Source organism: Gymnogyps californianus, chromosome 3, assembly GCF_018139145.2.
Source record: "Gymnogyps californianus isolate 813 chromosome 3, ASM1813914v2, whole genome shotgun sequence".
Lineage (NCBI taxonomy): Eukaryota > Metazoa > Chordata > Aves > Accipitriformes > Cathartidae > Gymnogyps > Gymnogyps californianus.
In genome coordinates, this window is record NC_059473.1 from 69422694 (window position 1) to 69437041 (window position 14348).

Below are 14348 nucleotides of genomic sequence, written 5' to 3' on the forward strand. Positions count from 1 at the left end.
AAAACTTTAGTACTTACAGCTGTCCTCTTCTTCAGTAATACATTTCACAACATAACAGGCATAGATGAAGCCCGCCAGCTGAAACAAAATGTAACAGCATTAGATGTAAAGCAAATACAATAGAAAAACAAGAGTTAGTTTGTTTGAAAAACAACAACAGAAAATTCATCAGACTCTGATGAAATAGTGATAATTCTTCACAACAGTTTGGTAATTTTAATTGGAAATAGTCAGGGGAATTTTGCATCTTTCTTGAAAAACACACCTTGCAATAAAACTTCCAAAAATTGATCAAAAATTTTCCTTTACCAAATTGGGTTCTTTTTAATTATTGAAAACCAGAAAACCAAATGGGTGATTGGATAGATGGATGGACTTTTAGCCACTGAAAATGTAAATATTTCTGTCAGATTTGTTATCCAACAAAACCTGACCCTCTAGCAGAACTCTGTTTTTTAGCAGAACCTTGCCAGCTAAACCGAGGATGAATTCAGTGCACTTGTAAACCGGCTTTATAGTGATATTTTATCACTTGAAATTCGGGCTGTAAATTAGTGGGACTTGTTCCCGTATCTGCAATAACACCCAAGCCTCAAGACATATCTAGCACTTTAGGTAGGTCTGGATGTGTTTACGTCAGCGTCTCATGCTGCAGCTAGCAAATTTGTATCTTGTGCCCTTCATTTGTCTCCTCAGAGCGTGCCCAGAAGTAAAATGTAAACAGAAGCAACAGGATTTAAAGAAAATGAAAATCTAGAGTGGTTCTCGAGTACCATGGCAGATCGCTTATCTTACAGTATCACCTGAAAAAATAAAAAAATAGAATAAATGGCCAATATCACACATGCCACGGGCCAAGTATCATGTGAGTCCTCTGCTGGTCCCTCCACCAATTTCTGTCGTCACTGAGAAGTTACACCAGAAGCAACAGAACAAATACTGGAGCAGCAGCACGTGCCATGCGTTGCATGCTTTACATGGCTTCCCTTACATGTAGGTCTGGAGAGTTTTCTCTACTGATTGCCAACAAACTGTTTTTCATCCTTTAGCTCATCACTGAAGTTTGCATGGTAGGACGTCAAAAGAATTCAGGTTGTTTGATCTCTTTGTAGCGAAAAGTGAGCTGTGCTGTCGAAATGTGTTATTCTGTACAGGCCACCTCACAGAGATCTTTTCATGAGGTGCAAACCCAACTGTAGACTTTGGGAATTAGTTCTTTATATGGATAATAAAAATGCCTAAAGGACTGAGCTCTCTGCGTGCGTGGTGCAAAACCCATAATCTCCGGTTGAGGGAGATGATGATCTTAATTTCAGACAAAGTAATCAGTGGGTCAGACAGTAAAAAGGATGAAATCTGAGAGAAGACCTTGTATTGTTATGAATGCTGATTAGTGCAAATGGATTTTTTTTTTTCATTAATCCAAGGCACACCTACAATCACTGCAATATTATGGGTTCTTAGAGCCCTTAATATTACCCATATACATGAAATGCCAAAAAATCCATTCTGTTTCCTAGTGCCTTCATACCTGAGGCAGTGACCGTGCCTAATTTACTCCAGCTCTTACACAGATATTCCTGATATTTCTGTCAGTCTTCTATGCAGAATGCTCTCCATACCTATAAATGCTAGCTTCTAACATCTGTACAGGTGAGAGATGGCTAAAGGAAAAAAAAAAAAAGGCCAGCCCCAAGACTTGTCTGAAGAGATCGAGATTTGATTTGGAGATCACACTGCAGCCAGCATAGATGTTGTCTGCTAACTGCTTAAGTTCCTGTTGGGAGCCCAGAAGCTGCATTACAACAGAACTAAATCATTAATTTTGTCATTTATTATGAATCTGCCTTATAGTGCTGCTGGGAAGATTTTACACCTGGGAAGGATGAAATATTCACTGCTGGACACAAAGAACACATTGTACCAAGAACAGTGGCATTCAGCTAATATCAGCATTTCATCTCTGTTTTATTGGATCACTCTTTCCTTTGGTTTCTTGGCTTCAAGACAGAGGGCTAATTTGCTCCAGTGACTTATGCCCTGCATAAACCCATTGACTTCAATGACATTACATGAGGTTTAATTCGGCAACGAATTAGGCCCAGAAAGGTTGTTCATAAAGGATTCCATTCTTGGATGTGAACCATGGCTTAATAGTTTCTCTGTTCTCTTTTTACAGACCATCAGATTCAAGATAGCTGAATAGCCGCATCTCTAGTAGGCCGCAATGGCAAAGCTTTTCTTGTAAGACAGTTCAATACTTTACTATCTACTAAAACACCACAAGTTCACATTATTAACCAAACTTCTCTCACAAAGTACAGCAAACAAACTGTATCACAAACTGTGCTTACAACTGATCTTTTAATTGTATTCAGTTGCATCCCTTAAATGTCTAGGGAGCTCCTTTGATATATAAGTAAATCCTACAGCATTTCATCAGATGAGCTTGCTGATTAAAAGAGTGCCTTAAAGCTGGGAATTGTTCTGTTCTAAATACAAATGGAAGTTTGTTTCCCATGAGATAATCAGAGTTCATAAAATAAACCTCCCCTTCTCCCACATTTATCCAACCCTTTGCTTGGTACACATAATAATTTTGTTTTAGTTTGAACATCACATTAGTTTTTTGTTTTTTCTCTTTTTTAACCAAGCAATCTATCAGTTCTGATCCAGTGATAGCCATTCAAGATTTATCTTCTAATTGCATCATCAGCAGAGGGCACACACTCAGAGCTGAGGTTAAGAACCAAAAGTGGCAGTATTTACTTTGAGGATGCTCAATGGCCTGAGCCCATGGTGACTACAGAGACCTCCGGGATAGAGATAAGGAACATGCTTCCTCCCCGGTGGACTAGGACTTCCTGTAGGAAGGGTACAGCTCATCTGTGCACGTAGAGGAGATTTCTTGGGGACCAGTCAGCTAAAATTGTTAATGAATTCCCATACTGATGAAGGGCTCTCACAAAATTTACCACCTTCGTAATAGTGCAAGATGCATTTCTTTGACTTTGTTTCTCTAAGAAAAACACACTGCAACATACCTATGTACAGCACAAAATAAATAAATAAAATATATTCCAAACAAAACACTTCGCTGAACACACTCCTCTCCCTGGAGAACAAGATGAGAGAAAAATAAAACCAAACCCAAATGATAGACGTTAGTCACATCGCTTAATATATTCCTGGGAAGCCCTCAAACACAGCAGTGCTGAGTGCAGTATGAGAATTACACCGAGCAGAGTCTTCCTGATTCAGTATCTCAGAAAGATTTTTGTCTTATGTGAGAAGGAAGGGGAGGAGTCCTCAGAGATAAAGAGGAGAAGGAGCCTGACTGTCTCAGAAAATCAGTTTAAAACTAGGAAAGCTAGTTTAAAACCTCTTGTTGCTTTGCATCTTTTTTTTTTTTTTCCTAATTAACCGAGCTTTCTTTTATAAAACATGCAGCAATAAAAAGAAATAGGTACAATGAACAGAAGATCAGTTCTGGATCCCAGACCCATCCAGATTAGGTGTCTACATCTGTCCCATTCACATTTTAATGCTGTAGTATGGGCCTCCAGAGGAGAAGGAACCGTTAACAACACTCCTGCTTATTTATACGTATAGTGATTAGTGAATGCATGTTTTTATGAACCTCATTTTCTGCAGCTTGAAAAAATCTGCTCTTTATAACTTTTCCTGATATGTCCATATGAGAGCATAAATGAACACTGCTCTTTCTAAAAGTGACACATTGCCCATCCCTGCACCAGCTCCCTGGATGTTACTTTGATGGCATCTGATGACCATTTTTATACACAATGATCTCAAACACTTTTAAAATTTTTTTTTAGGCTTTTTTTTCCTCTATAAACACCTTGATAAAACCATCATTCCTTCTGCCAAGGAAAAAAAGAAGACAAGCAAAAGCCTAAAATAAATCAGCAATATAACAGCACTACTGAAGCTTTGGCAATGAGGTTAATTATGGAATTAAGATAATGCATCTTACTTCCTTATTATAACCATATAAGGCAAACAAAAAAGTAGACAGAATATTCCCTACCCAAGTCAGCAGTGTCCTGTTACAATGCTAGAGACTCTTAGCAGATCCCAAGTTTTCTGTGAGTGTACTTCAAGACTTGCTCAAAATGTCAGGTGCTGTGATCAAACTTAATCAGAATCGGTATTGATCAAAATCCTATCTTGCTATTTTTTCTCACTTCTTTCATGGAGATTAACATTTTCATGCACTGCAAATAGCACCAGATTTGGGAAAAAGGCTATTATATGAAAACCCATCATTCCTGGTCAAGGCCCCCATCTTTCCCTCTTTTAAAGCAATATCTGTATAGATAATTATTGGAAATTATCTTTATTAAGCTGGACACCTGAAACAAAAGAGTGACAGCAAGGAAGAAACAAAAACTAAAAGTGGGTGAGATGTGAGTGGGCTAAGGTGTTGAGGAGAAGGCTCAAGATGAAGATGAATGAATTAAGGGTTATGGAAATAGTACATGGTCTTGGCTTCACTGAATGAGCATGTTTTATTCTATAACTGGACTTTGTCAGGAGAAATGGACTTTAAACTTAAAAAACACAAACCCATTGTGTTTTCCTATGGAAAGATGTTACAGTATCTTCTGAGACAGCTGAGGTTTGTGTATTTACTTTTTATTATTAAGTTTTTGCAGGATTCTACAAACACTGTGGTTTTAAGACCTTAGCAAAAAAAGGACTAGTTCAAGCAATAATAATGCAGAATTACATGGAGGTTAATTTTGGCCCTGGGAACTTTATGTGGGAAAGCTATGATGTTACATGTCTACCCATGTGCAATTTAATCATATTGCTTAAGCTTACCAGGGGCTGCACATATAAAGCCTTTGGAATGCTGTGCATTTAAGGAACAGTGTTTCTTTAAAATGGATTTTTGGAGGCTGGAGATATCTATATATACACATTATGAGCAACTGAAGAACTGGAGAATTACTATCTAGAAAGCTTCCAGTGTATTGATTCTCAGAAAAATCATACTCATTATTTAGCAGAAAAGGTGAGACAGGGACCTTTCTCTCAATATCTGTGGAATTAAGTCAGTGTCATGGGGGTTCTAAAGCTGCCCCCTGCAAAAACCCTTTCAAGCATGATTTCACTGCCTGCAGCAGTGCCGCATAGGTGAGTGAACATCATTGCTAGAGTTTAATATAAAACTCAAGCTATGTTCCATGGAAACTACTCTGTTGAGGTATGCTTTTATTTGTGCTTACATTTAACATTATGAGAACTCTGTCATTCCTCCAAGTTTAACTATCTTTCATCATAAAAGGACCATTGGAAAACTATTGATATCAGGCCAGATTCCTGATGGGGAATGTAGACTGTGTGGCCTTGCAGTCATTCTTCTACAGAATTAACTATGTGCTGCCTGGAAAGAATAATTCATAAGTATGGCCAAGTAGCTTTATTCTGTGCAATAAAATAATTATTAAAGAAAGACAATGTTAAATTGCCATGCCCACAATAACATCTAGTGGGCAATCACGAAATTTAAAACCAAACCAAACCAAACCCATAATTTCTTAGCCTATGTAGTTGTCAAATTCTTTTTCTTTCCTTTCTTATGCTGAAAGCTGCCCCAGAGGTTTTTGATTTTTTTTTCAGCAAGCACAGTAAAAACATGAATCATAAATACAGATAAATCTAGACACATTGGAAAATAGAAGTGTGATAAAAATTGCATTTATTTCAACTAGTGCATCATAATCTTTTTGTATCAGCTGTCTAGAAGATGCTTAGCATAAAGTCTTTCTTTATTTCTCAGTGGACTATTCAATTTTCTGGAGATTTCCTTTTTGTATAAGCATTTGAAGATCACTGTCAAGACCTGCTAGAATGCTTTTGTTTGAAATGCTGCTGGGAGCTTGAGAGCGGTTCTGTCTTGTTCAGGGCAGCCGTTCCCTTAGAGTCTTCCCTGGCAAGCTTTTTCACCTGATGAATTGAACAGACCACAGGGGCACTGAAAATCACAGCACTCTGGCTTGTCAGATAAGAGCTGTGCAAACCTTTAACAACGGTAGAAAGCAAGAGATACTCACCTGTTTTGAAGCTGTATTACAGACGCTCAGCTTGACCCAAATTTCCTGAAAGTTTAGAGAGACTTTTCTGCAAACCTGACCTAAAACTTTCTACAAATCTTCCCTCTTCCTAGGTATTTCAGTGTGATTTATGCTTTTGATAACCACATGATATTTGGTGCTTTTCCATGATTTATTTCATCTCACAGCTGAAGAGTAGGATGTCCTTTTTCCAGCTTCAGACATCAAAGACAACCCAAAATACAGGGGCTACCAGTTTGTACGAGATGGAACTAGGGATCGCTTATTGCCGACCTCTGTGTTAACTAAACTGTGGAGCACCTTGTAGATTCAGGCTCGGTGCCGAACTTTACATTCCTGCTCCCACAGGCGAAATGCCCCAGCTGGGACTCTGCTGGATTCCCTCAGGCAGCTGAAGCAGGCATGTCTCAAGGGGCAGAGGGGAGGCCACAGCAGGCTGACCAGTGTTGATGCCCAGATCACAACTTAGAACAATGACAGGGCTAGGAAGACAGGAGCAAATTCTCCACCAGCTGCATTCAGCAGGTACTGGGTGCAGCTCAAGTGGGCATTGCCCAGTGCAGGCTGAAGGCATTGGTGCTGCAACAAACCCCTGTTAAAAACTAGAGAACTTTTAATTTTCTTGTTTCTGCTTTTGTGGAATTGTCTCCACTTTACCTTTTCTCACTTGATTAGGGTTAAAGGATATATTTGGTTACATATTTTCATTAATTCCATCCAAACTGAGTCTATGGGAAGTCCTGAAAATGGAAAAGTCTATTGCTCTGTTTCCTCTCACGACGCAGCTCTGAAACCCAACTTGTCACTGTTAGAACAGAGCTCTGATTGTACAGGGGTCAACAGTGTGCAGTGACTGCTGTTCACATCAAAGGGATTTAGCCATTAAGGCTGTGTAGATTGGGAAAAATCATCCCATTTATTTTTAAAACAAGGCCAGCTGCGTCTATCCACTTGGCAATAGCAAAACAACAAAACAAAGAATGAAGTTGAAACAAAAAAAACTAAAGTAAAAGGCTTTAAAATACCTATCACCCTGGTCATTCTGTTAATAATAGGAATGGATTATTAAAGCAAAAGTGTGTATGTGTCTGTATGTGGGCTTTGCTCTGAAGGTTTTATAGCAACAAAACTTCTACGGAAAAAAACTTTGGACCTTTTTCCCCTCTTGTCTTCTGGAAATGCTTTGGAATGGTTTAATCATCTGGTTTTGGTATCTGACTGCCTTTGGCAGCAGTAGCTTTTCTTATCACTATGTTTAACTGTGTGTCACCTCTTCCAGACAGCCATAGGATTAGGATGAGAAAAATTGGTTCTTTATGCTGCAGATCTGACAAAGCCACGGACTGCTCACAGCCCACCAAATGAATGCCCAGCATTTTAAATCGAACTGCATTAGAAGAAAGAGTTGATTATCAATGCTACTCACTCTTTTGAGGGGCAGTAGGAAAACAAATACGCATATTTGAAGTTTGTGCAGATTGTATAGGGCGAAATATTTTGATGGTACAAGAGAACTCTGAATTCCTGATAAACAAACACATATGAGTGCTTCTGTTCAGTGAAAAGCCGTCCCTCCATGTTGAGGCACCCATATGGCAAGTGAACCTCGATGACGTGAGTGTGAACACTGGGCTCTTGGATCCAGGAAACAGAAGCATTCAGAGGAGAGTGAGTAGAGGATGAGAAAGGGAGTAATATGTTGTTGTGTCTGCCAGTTTCTCAGGATTGTGGCCAACCATGAAAACTGTGTAGAGTAAAAGTTCGGAAAGGAAGCACAGGTAATTTGGTCTTCTCCATGATTACATGTTAGATTAAGTTAGAGCAATGCTGTCACGTAAATGGCAAGAGCCAGAACATTTCATCAGAGGTGAAGAGACTTTCCAGTAACAACTGACTCTTTCCCTGTGATGCTATTTATTTTCCCTGTGATGAATTGCTGTTTATTTGAAGCCTCTGATGGCGGTCGTAGGGTCAGGAAGCTTCATGATACATGACAGCTTTGGCACTACACTGGCTTCATGGTAGTGGTCATGGTGTAACAGCCTAATAATGCTCTGATCCAAGTGCTCCTACGATGGCTGGTGATGGCGGTGTTGACACGGCAGATTGATGTACGGTGTGCAAAGTGCACAGCTCAGCTGGAGCAGCTCTTCAGCAGCCTGAAGAGTCAAGTTCATTACTTTAACTTACAAAAAGAAAACCAAATAAGGCATTCATAGGAAAAGCTCTAGATGGTGTGATCTAGATGAATAGGGCCTGAAGTGATAAAACCATTGATTGATTATTAAAATACAGTGATAGTCATTCAGAAGCCCAGTGGGAATTGTGGACTAACAGCAGAGGAATAGACAGAACTCTTTGACAGTGTCATCAGTAACAGAGCTGCCAGGAAGATGACTAAGTCAGGGGGAGGCTCTGCCTGTGCTCTCTGGCTGTCTGTGCCCATGCACAAGATGGGAAGGTGGGATATCTGACAAGATCGCCTCTCTATCTGGCAATGCATGTAAGGAAGATGAGGAAGAATGAACTTATCTTAACCAAATAGCTCCCTCAAGCCTCATGCTCTGGAGTAAGGAAAGAGAGGTGTCTCAGCCAAATTACAAAGCAGTCTGCGTGGGGTGCTCCACATCATTGCATCTCCCTAGGATCCATATATCTAACAAATGCATTGCTTAGCACAAATATTTTGCTCTAGATGCACAATATAACAGCATCAAGTGTCAGGGGGGTTTCAAGGTCAACAAAACCTCTTCCTGTGGCATCTGATGTTTAAAGTATCTGAACTCAGCTCATGCTTCAATGCTATTTTTCCTCTCAGCATTAGCCTACTGCAGACTTTTTCCACCTTTGTAATCTATAATAAAAGATATGTTTCAGTGCTACCTTTTCCATTCAGCAAAATCAGCTAAGCAGGCTTCAAAAAGCAAATGCCAAAGTGCTTTGTGAAACCTTTCCTGCAAAAGGAGAACCACTGGAGAGTTTAAAGGAATATCACACCATGCAGCCTAGGCTGGTACGAAGAGAGATTACCCTCTAGAGCCTCCAGGTGGAAGGACAGTTTCAATTTGACGGCCAAAGGCACCTTTCCCCTTACAGCCCTTCTGCTGAAGGGCAGGGGACCACGCTCTTGTTTATTCAGCATGAAAAATAGTGATCTCCTTGGCCCAAATGGAAATAGCTTGATGGCAAAGGTCCCAGTCACTGCCTGGGGTTGCAGAATACGTAAGACTAAATTCTGCACTATGTGTGACCAAAAAACCTTGATCCTTTTAGCTGAAGATTCCAGTAACATCATATCACATGAGGCATTTGGGGGGAATGACGAATTATAAAGAGAGAACATTCTCGGAAAGGCCGTGTCCTCAGAGTCTGTGCCTCATTGCAGAGAGTTAAGTGGATGAGTTATATCTGACAGTTTATGAATCTTGTTAATATAATGCAGTACCTGGGAGTGTGCCAGCCACGGTGATCAAGGAAGTCTAAATTAGATCTCTGCTGTCGACAGACATCAGATGCCCATTTAAAACTAAATGTTTCACCTGAACCGGGCATGTCTCTCGTTATCCTCTAAAGCAGTGATCGTCAGCTTGAAGCTCTGAAGCTTTATGTGGCTCTCAGTAGCCAGCACACATCTCTTCCCTAGGTCTCAGTAAGAGGCTATTTAACATGCTGATGTGGAAGCTGCTTTGGTAGGAAGAGCACAAGTGACAGCAGTACTTTGACGTGTCAGTCTTCATGAAAAATGTGAGGTCCGTGGGTTTTTTAATCCACATATGTTGAAGGCTGCAGCTCTGTCACCTGTTCCAGGCACAGATCACTCAGGGCAACCCATCCAGTGGCAGATTGGGATGCCTTGGCCCCTGCAGGAGAGGTGAGGGGAAGCTTCTGCACCAGCAGAGAAGGACAATCTCCATCCAGCCTCCACACTGGCAATGGACTGCATGAAGTGCAAGAAAAGGCCATAGCCCTTTTCCTTCTGCTCTGGCAGCAGCACACACAGTAGCCACCATGCTGGTACAGCAGCTGTGTTCCTTCTTTGTCCCTGAAAATGCTCTGCCTTTCTCCTTGCCTCCAGAAGCTCCCACTTCTGTGATGCAGAGCCACAGTACTCTCTAACACGAGCTTCAAAACAGCACAATAATTGGTTTTTTTCCTTTTTTCCTTACAAAATCTGTAAAATGGAGATAATAGTGCCTGTTTCACCAGGGCATTGTAACGTTCCAGTCATCATTATGACTTTTGGTTTGAGATTTTGGATGGAAAGCATGAAAATTGCTACAGCTACGTATACTATTCTACATTGTTATCAAGCCATTGTATTAGAGTACTCTGCAAAGAATAACAGCAATGTGTTAATGCTTTATTTTTAATATTGTTTATACTTAATTTTTGTATTCCAACTGTTTATAGTGTCATTTTTTTGTAATTCTCAGACTCAGCTCTGGCAGAGAAGAGATCTTTGGTAGACAGAGATTTGGTGTTATTGACTTGAACAGATGCACCAAGTCTTTGAAAAATGAAAGACAATGTTATATCCTACTGAGGGTCAGAGAAGAAATAATTCTTAGATGTTTGGTTCTCCTACATCACCGGTTCATTGCCAGAATTGAGAAGTATGACCTTATTTCATCTGGTTGTATTGCCTTGGCAGAATAAAGGGCAGGGAGAATAATTTAATTGGCGAGACATGAGAGAATGCGATACGACACTGTGCAATGAGGTCCAACTCGCACAGCCATCTTTAAAGACAGCCGAGCTGTGCAGCTGCATAGCAACAATAAACATAGTGTAAAGCCAAAACACATCATATTTAATGAGATTTTTTTCCCCTGGTTTCTTATATATCCACAGTAAGTGGACAAAGTTCTATTGATATCTTTAAAAGTTAATGAAAGAGGCATAAGAGTTTTAGGAAAAGTGTGTACAGTGTTGAGTTAGACCTCTCAGAGGAAGCAACAAAAAATTCTGTTGTCGCAGGTCGGTTCTAATCATGTTTCCAATTCAAGAGCTTTCATCTAGAATGTTTTCTATGATTTAGCCTCTTTTCAAATATCCAGGTGCATGATGCTAGTCAGCAGCGAACAAAGTTGTACCTACTAGGAAGCATCAGGAGAATGTTCCAAAAGAAGATGAAAAACATTAATTGCAGTATAATACACTGGAGAACTGCCTGGAGAAAAATGAAACAGTACCTGAAGGCATCAAGTTTCTTGTCAGAGGGGAAGGAAGAGTTGCCAGCACAGATGGAAAAAGAGACCAGGTGCTGGGGTGCACACAGGCATGCAAACCTGCCCTTGATTTTTCACTGGTGCCCTAATGGTAGTGTATATTATCTAATGTGAATAAGAGAATACTAGGAATTAGGAGATATGTCCATACTGTCTAACATCTGTCTGTTACATCTCCTTTAATCATGGACACCTTAAATCATCTACTGACACACAAGAGACAGTACAGTTTGACCCCATCTCTAGATAAGTAGTTTGATAGAGCATGAAGACATCCTGCTTCATCAAAACTCATGGGTTAGGAAGTTAAGTTAGTTATTTGGAATGATTATGTGATTATCAGGTCAATAGCTAGGGAATTACAACATTATTGAGCTAGGATATTTATTTCTGAAATCATCCTGCTTTACAGAATGGACAAAACTAGGTGCCTTCACCAACCGGTTGCTCTCAGCATCCTCATCTTTCCTTGTGCCATTGTGTATGTCACATCCGGAGCACTGTGGATCATGCCTTTTTGAGTAATTTGTGAAGTTAACAAATAAATAGTAAAAAACCCCCAACCCAAACCTTACCTTAATCATCTGAAATATAACATATCCAACAAATATCGTTCTTAAATACCTTGGCATTGCCAGGTAAATATGGAAATTGCTCTCTGTTAGGAGGAGTGAAGACAGAATCTGACAGTGGTGAATCTGACAGTTGATGATGCTGTGTGGAAAAACCTTACTTTGGGCTAGTGAACAGCCCTTACCAGCTACTTTGGACTTCTGCCTTCCACAGAGACAACGTGCCAGAGATGGTAAATTAAGCAAAAATATGTATGTCCTGCTGTTACGAATCACTGTGAAAAGTGATTACTCCTATAGGCCATGTATTTGCATGAAACCAGCAATCCTTTTTTCCAAATTCTGCTCTGTGATTTAGACAAAAACTTTAATAAGTTCTTCCACACTTATATTTACATAAGAGAAAAAAATTAGGCAGAGTGAACAAATATTTTGTATAAAGTAAACCTGACACAGAAGCCCTATTTTTGAATTGACCAAGGTACTTAGGAGCTCATTGATGACCTTTAGGTGGAAAAGTGTGTGAATGAGTTTTGAAGGTGGGATTTGAGAGCTTTTGACAAAATTTTATCTTTTATAAACATCATATCAATTTAGGCATCTGTTTCATCCTATTTGATAGCAGTGAATGCAAAGTGATATTTGTATTTTGTCCACACAGACAAACTCAAGAAAATTTCAATTAAATCATAACATTCTTTGATAATCCTAGCTAATCAGGTGAATAGATCCTGGAACCCTTCACTATGGAGGAAAACAATTGTCTTTTAATAACTCCATCCCTATTATGCGTTACTGCTTTGTTAAATGCCATGCACAGCACTGGGATGGTTACTGTAATTCTGAAGATATGCATTAATATATTGTTTGATCTAAGATTTAAAATAAACTGCCTTATCTTTGTGAAGGTTCTTCTTGTTACAGATGAGCCACACTTTCATAAACTCATAGATTTGTTTGGTTTTTCACGTTTAATGCAGTAAAACACTAATAATATCTTTTGAATGCTCAAGAAGATACATAGTTCTTGGAAAATGTATAACACGGTATTAGTGGGCAATAAATCATCAATCTGCAGTAACACAAGTCTGCAGCATGAACATGGAAACGTACAAGGTATAACGCATTAGGTATGCTAGTCCAGTGGAAGGCCAGAGACAGTGTGGAATAAATTTAGAGTTATAGAAAATGGAGGAAAAGCAAACAGAGTCTGAAAAAACCCAATATTTTATGCCAAGACAAATGAAACAGCATGCAAACGTTCAGTGAACAGGGACTGGAGTGGCAGCAGGCCTTATTAGAGATAAAAGGTACAATTTGCAAGATTTGACATATGAATGTGCTACCCAAATAAAATAGATCCTTTACTTGGATGTCTACAAACCAGAGCTGACACAGGTCCAATAAGCAGGTCTCTGTTTCCCAAAGAACTGAAACAGATCAGATACATTAATAATACTGAAGAAATAGGTGAAAATTAAAGTTGAAAATGCCAACAGACTTCACACCCAAAATTCGTTAGGGCAGAAACATCCCATTTCCAAAAGTGCTACAGGTTGTGTCTAAATGACCAGTTGTTTGGCTAAGCTGCTGTAATCTGGCGGTCTTGGCCCCTTCACTTGAATGACTGGAGACCTGGTTGGGACAAGCACAGCTCCTGTTTAGCACGTGTGCCCAGTTTTTTTTTCTGTGGAAACCAGGGCATCAGGAAGGAGGAGATAAGTGTGTGCTTACGTCTGAGCTCAGTCTGGGCATGTGAGAGTGGAGATGTTTCTTTCACAGCCTTCGCAGTCCTTTGTTCACATTTTCAGAGGCCTGCTGTTCCTCTGCAACGAAAGCAACAAATTTGCAGAGGCAGGTGGCCGTTTATGTGCCCAGAAAGCCCGGGTGCTCACAAGTTTCTCATGAAAAGTCTGCAAAATTGCAGACAAGACATAATTCCACAACAAGGTGTTAGACTTCATGCTTAATATGTGCCTGATTAGCAGGTGCTTGCCTCTGAATTTCACTCTGATCTTCAGCATGCAGCAATCTAGCCATGAAGGAAGACTTTAAACAACTGGGCAGCAAACAGATGTGAAGCCCTGCTGATATTCAGAGAGATGTTAATTGCATGATTCATGAAGGTATCTATTTTATCTGGAGGATGGCATCTAGCACAAAAGCCTGCTTTGAGGTCCTTTTGTTCCTCATTCTGATCATTCAGTCAAGCCATCTCATGCAGCTTCAACACAGAATCTGGGTAATGAGTCCCCATCCATTTGATTTGAATCTGACAGAGTCATCCTTCTGTGTTCTTTTGGAGACATCCTTCCAAATTCCTTTTAGCCTTCTTTTTAGATCATTACATTTCTGTACCAAATATGAAGGTCCTGATAATGGCATATTTTTTTCTTCATTCTTATATTGATTTACTTGATCTTGAGGTCTTATTGAGCCCACTA

General features: G+C 39.8%; 1 protein-coding gene across 1 annotated transcript in view; it reads right to left on the bottom strand.

The window, feature by feature from the left end:
- NKAIN2 (sodium/potassium transporting ATPase interacting 2) overlaps positions 1-14348 on the bottom strand; it is a 475734-nt gene that overhangs the window by 22133 nt on the left and 439253 nt on the right. Inside the window, exon 5 of the mRNA XM_050894206.1 lies at positions 18-78. Within this exon, the coding sequence (XP_050750163.1) occupies positions 18-78 (61 nt within the window). The remainder of the gene's footprint in view (positions 1-17; positions 79-14348) is intronic.